We start from the raw sequence: 5,963 nt of genomic DNA, 5'->3' as shown, positions 1-5,963 counted from the left end.
TTGACTTGAGTACGGATCCTCTGCTTTTAGTAGTACGGGCCCATACTACCTTCCTCATCTATTTATACTTTCCTCAAGAACTGCCTTGAATTCACCAAATCCTCCTCCTACTACTGCTTCACATGCTACTCTCATCCTAGGCTTGCCCTAGGGTAATCACCATCCCACTCTCCACCATCAGCTGCATAAGAAGCCCCCGCTACCTCCCCCTAACTAGCTTGCGAATACTATTACATATTACTAAGACTAGATAATTCTTTAAATGAGAGGTCCTACACTACAACGGTTGGACTCAAACAAGAGCTGTGCAATAGAGCTAGACCTAACCTTCTAAAATTATTTAGTCCTCACAATATGTAACTTAACATATTCGCTTACTAGTTAGTAAATGATAACTAGAACTCCTAAAAGCACAAAGCAAGCAGCATTCAAGCATCAAGTAAACATAATCAAGCATATCTCATTCAGGCCATCCCTGACAAATCTATTGTAGCTAGCATGCAGTTCATAAAGCTAAGATACATATAACATGTATGTAAGGCATCCTTCCTAGATCCTTAGCCCTAATCAAGCATGCAGTCCTCATAAAGTTGATACACATATAACAGGCACATAAGGTATCCTTCTTAGACCCTTAGTCCTACTCTAGCATGCAGTTCTCATAACATATTATAACATAACCTTGTAGCGGTAATTTGGGAGTACTTACTTGAGCTCGGCTGATTGCATGCACCACACCCTTTTCTCTTTCTAAATTCCTTTCTCTTTTCAAAGTTCTTTTTATAAAAATGATTTTCTTTTGAAAATTTTAATACTAAGTCCCCATTTTGATTTCAGGCATACCCAAGAGTGTACCCGAATCCCTGATACCAACTTGAAGCATCCCAAAAATACGGTCCAAAATTTTCGTTTTTATTATTTATAAAAACCATAAATACCATTTGTCATCACATAAAAACATAAGTAATGTATCTCACATCATCATACATAAATATTGTATCAAAATCATGTGCTACATATCAGAGTCTAAACATCCCAGGCTGAATGAATGGTGTGTGCACTACAATAATCCCGAGCTCTTCCCTTTGCTACCGGAAGTACCTGAAATCAAAACTGAAAACTATAAGCACGAAGCTTAGTGAGTCTCCCCAAACTACCGCATACCATACACATAACATATAACATGCAACTAGGAGATACGGGGCTCGCCCACACTTAAGGAGATACGGCCTCCCGCCCACACTTGGCTAACTATGAGATACGGGCCTCGCCCACACTCAGCTATCTCAGAGATACAGACCTCGCCCACACTCTTCTAACTAAGAGATACGGTTCACGCCCACACTCAGCTGGCTAGGAGGTACGTGCCTCGCCCACACTCAGTTGGCTTGGAGGTACGGGCCTCGCCCACACTCTGCTATCCGGGAGATACGGGCCCCCGCCCACACCCCACTAACTAAACATACATACAAGTATTACACAGACAATAAGTATAACTATAATCTACCAGTTTAATAACATACTCAGATAATATAAGATACGGGCCTAGCCCACACTTAGCTACTAATCATAACAAGTCTAAGATACGGGCCCAACCCACACTTAGCTACTAAACATAATCATTCTAAGATACGGGCCCATCCCACACTTAGATACTCTACACGGGCCGACATTGGTGCCTTGGACCTGTTCCTACTGAAAGAAACTCAACTCGTAAAACTTTCTGCTGAAATCTCGATTGAGGAATCTCCGATGGCTGCTCCAACGACTCCCCAACTATTAATATCACAATAACACTTAGTCAAAACATAATAATCCTCCTTAGGTTAAAATGACTATTTTACCCTTGGTCAAAGTCAACGTTTGGTCAATGTCAACATTCTGGGTTGACCAACTCGCCGAGTCGACCTATCAAGTAGCCGAGTTATTTAACTCAACAGTCCTGAAATCGCGACGCAACTCGCCGAGTCGTCCCCCCCGACTCGTCGAGTTCTATCAGGCTGCTCATGGTCGCAATTTAGTGAAGCAACTCGTCGAGTCCCTTCACAAACTCGTCGAGTTCTACTTAAGTTAAAACGGCACAACACGACCCAACTCATCGAGTTCCCTTATGTACTCAACGAGTTCCTTTGTCTGTTTGGCCATCTTAATAGATTAAGCCTCTATTCTCAGATCCAAAGTCCAAACTTCGTCAATACACTGGAAATGCCCCATTTAGGGGTAAAGTTTCTAACTTTACCTGCTAATAACCCATATTAATGGGTTTATCTAAAACTCTAGTTCCTTAAGACATAGATCTTTGTCCAACAACCTTATTACTCCAAACCAATGCATGAAAAATCAAATCTAGGTCCTAGTTACTAGAAGAACACGTAAAGCCTCATATTTTCCTTCCATACATGGCCTTTTGGGGCACAAAAGTCCATAACAACACCTTAGAGCTTGCATGGGGGCTTCAATGGCATAAAGTTTGCACCTTTATGCCTTAACAACCCTTAATGATCCCAGATCTAAAAGGATCCTTGCTTGGGATATCCAAACCCGAAGGGTCAAGCTTCTTGAACCAAAACCCTCAAAAAGTGGAAATAAGTAGATCTAATGAATGAATGACCAAGTTAGAGACTTGATTACCAGAAAGTGAAGGGAATGAGATGTTGCTTCTGGATCTACAATCTTCTCTTGGAGTCCTCAAGCTTCTTCTTCTTCTACAAGCTCCAAAACACACAAGAACACTCAAAAATGGCTCACACACTCACACAATGCTCTAGGGTTTCATGGATTAGGGTTTAGGACTTGGAGGCTGGAAATGAGGCCAAAAGGTGGGGATTAAGATGCTTAAATAGGGTGCAAAACCCTGAAATTTGGGTTTCACTTTGGCAGACCTACTCGCTGAATCGATGGCTCTCGATTCGTCGAGTAGATAGCTTAAAACCCGCGTCCAAGACTCATTTCTGTTCGACGAGTCTGGGCTTCCAACTCGTCGAGTAGCTCTATAAAATGACTAATTTATAAATAAATGCGTACGAGAAACTAGACGTTACAATTTGTTTATTATAACATTACACTTTTGATTTCAAGGTTAAATACAAGAAATAGCAAGGTTTATTATAATTCTTGCAATGGTGAATTGGTAATACTCTTCTGAAGAAAAATTAAAATAACATAACTAAATTAAGATATGGGCATGTGAATTATTGAATTTGAAGTCAATCGGAAAGTACATTAGCAATTGGACGGATTAAATGTAAAAAGTAACAATTTTTTTTCATGTGGTGTTTGTTGTCGACAATGAGCTTATTTTTAACGTGAGGGTGGGAAAGGTACTACAAAGGGAAACGCACTACCATGAATAGGTGCTACTACTCAAGATTTTTGTCATTGCTAGAGACTTCTGAGAAAATAATCAAAACTCAAGTATTATTTCTACATTCCACTTACATAACATTGCTTTGAGCCCCAATAGTCAAACAAACTGGGTACCAACATAGCTTATACTTTCCAATATTTTGATTGATGACACAATTGAGTAATGTATAGAAAATATTTTCATGAAAATTAAAACAGTAGTTATTAGTCCCAAAATTGATACAAATATATTTACTAGAGTCTCCATGTGAATTTTGTAAGATAGGATTAAAATATACTACCATCTCTTACAAACATATCGCCACACATACCACATACCACATATGTGGTGGGCGCTACATCAACACCACATTCCCCTATCACTAACATGGGATACCTACCACTAACACACCACTCCACATCATTTTTTTTTATTTTTTTAATTCAAAAATACAATAAAATTACATTTTTTATAATTAAAAAGCATTCATTTTTTTAAACTGGTTTTTCATTAATTATAAAAATAAAATTACAACTTCAAACTACAATACTTAATTAATCTAGAAAAAAACATTACATTAATTAAAAAAACAAACAAACATACATATAAAAAACCTAATCGTCGTTCATGCTACGTTGGTACAAATGTTCCATGACATCTTCTCGAAGCTTGAAACACGTTTTACTGTTATGAATTTCAACAACTCGCTCTAAAAGCGAGTTCGTTGCGGGTACGAACTCCTCAATTGGAACGATAACGTCGTTCGGATCATACGTGCAAATCGCTCGACCTTCATCTTCAATAATCAGATTATGCATTATAATACATGCTAGGACCATTCGTTTAATTCTTTCTTTATCCCAGAGTCATGTAGCATATTTCACTACATGTCATGTCTGCTTAAGGACTCCAAATGCCCTCTCGATATCCTTTCTCGCAGATTCCTGTTTTTTTGTAAACAAATTTGCCTTTTCACTTCGAGGAACCGAGTATGCCTTCATCAATGTAGAATAATCCGGGCATATCCCATCACCAAGGTAGTAATCGTATTTGTACGCGTGCCCGTTCACCGTGAACGTCATATTAGGTGCTTTGACGGTCCAAATATCGTTGAAAAGTGGAGACTGGCCAAGAACAGTAAGGTCGTTGTTAGACTCCGCTACTCCAAAAGAGGCATGCCATATCCACAAATCTTGAGATGAAACAGCTTCTAGGATGATAGTTGGTTCACCTATATCTCCTCGAGTGAACTGACCACGCCATGCATTTGGACATTTTTCCCAAGCCACATGCGTACAATCTAGACTGCCAAGCATACTCGAAAATCCATGCCTCTCTTCATGAGCCGAATATAATCTCTCAATATCACGTTGAGTAGGTTTGTGCAAATATTCTTCATGAAAAACCTCATAAACACATGCAGAAAACCAATCTACACATTCAACTGCGGTCCTCTCGGATACTTTCAAGTATACGTCAGATGCATCAAATGTTATACTGTATCCCAAATACCTAAGAGCAGCCGCACATTTTTGTATACTACTAAAACTCATTCTTCCTCTAGCATCGGGTTTTTGTTTGAAAAAATCATAACGAGATTCTAAAGCATTACTAATACGTAAAAATATAGTCTTATTCAGACGGAAACGACGTTCGAACGAGTCGTCATTAGAAAGACAATTATCGGCAAAGGAATAACGTACCAATAAGTCGTGTGCGGCTTGGCGATCACGATTGACAACCGCCCTTGTACGAGCTGCATTTGAACTTTCTTCGTCTTGAATGTGTTGTACAACGTTGAAGAATGTTTTGACGAATTCTACGTCGTCATCCGAGTCAAAAGTTTTTAAAAATTCCATATATTTTGTGGAATCCATGTATATGTGTTTTGTGGTTTTAGAGAATAAAATGAGGTGTAAGTTTTGGTGAAAATAAAAGGTTTATTTATAAGTGAATTGAGTTTGAAAAAAAACGGGCAAAACAGCCGTTCAACGGCCAAAAAAACCAATCACCAATCACCTTCTTCGTTTGATTTCGTCGTCGAGAGCACGAAGGAGCACGACCACGCCTGACCACGGAACGTCGGGGTGGTGTACATGATGCTTTCTCGTGGCCAACTATACCACGAGTTCATTCGTGGTATGTATACCATAAGGCCTTATAATCCAAGGACACCACCATAAATATATGCACCGAGACAACCAACAAGAAAAACGATTTATGGTTAATATATTATGTTATTTACAACATATTCTCCAAGTGCAAGTAATTTATATATAAGAATTAATAATTACAATAACAAAAATATTGCATATTTTTAAAAAGTTGTATAAGAATTAATAATTAGTTAATTACAATAACAAAAATATTGTATATTTTTAAAAAGTTGTGTTGCAAGGATTTGGAATACAATGAAAAAACAATATAAATGATAATTATACTCCAATAACCCAAGATTTAATCGGGTAAGCAACAATGTAAATTTATATATATATATATATATATATATATATATATATATATATATATATATATATATATATATATATATATATATATAAATAAAAAAAAAAAAAAACTATGCACGTTTATTTTTAATCCATAATAGCATTTTCTC

The 5,963-nt window shown here is 37.6% G+C and overlaps 1 protein-coding gene across 1 annotated transcript; it reads right to left on the bottom strand.

The window, feature by feature from the left end:
* Nucleotides 1–4,236: 4,236 nt before the first annotated feature.
* LOC111915939 (uncharacterized) lies at nucleotides 4,237–5,223 on the bottom strand. The gene has a single exon (XM_052766137.1). The coding sequence runs from the start codon at nucleotides 5,221–5,223 to the stop codon at nucleotides 4,237–4,239; it is 987 nt and encodes a 328-aa protein (XP_052622097.1).
* Between the last annotated feature and the right edge of the window lie 740 nt (nucleotides 5,224–5,963).

The sequence above is a fragment of the Lactuca sativa genome, chromosome 1 (assembly GCF_002870075.4).
Source record: "Lactuca sativa cultivar Salinas chromosome 1, Lsat_Salinas_v11, whole genome shotgun sequence".
Lineage (NCBI taxonomy): Eukaryota > Viridiplantae > Streptophyta > Magnoliopsida > Asterales > Asteraceae > Lactuca > Lactuca sativa.
The sequence above is the reverse complement of the archived record's forward strand: the minus strand, read 5'-3'. Positions and strand labels throughout refer to the sequence as shown.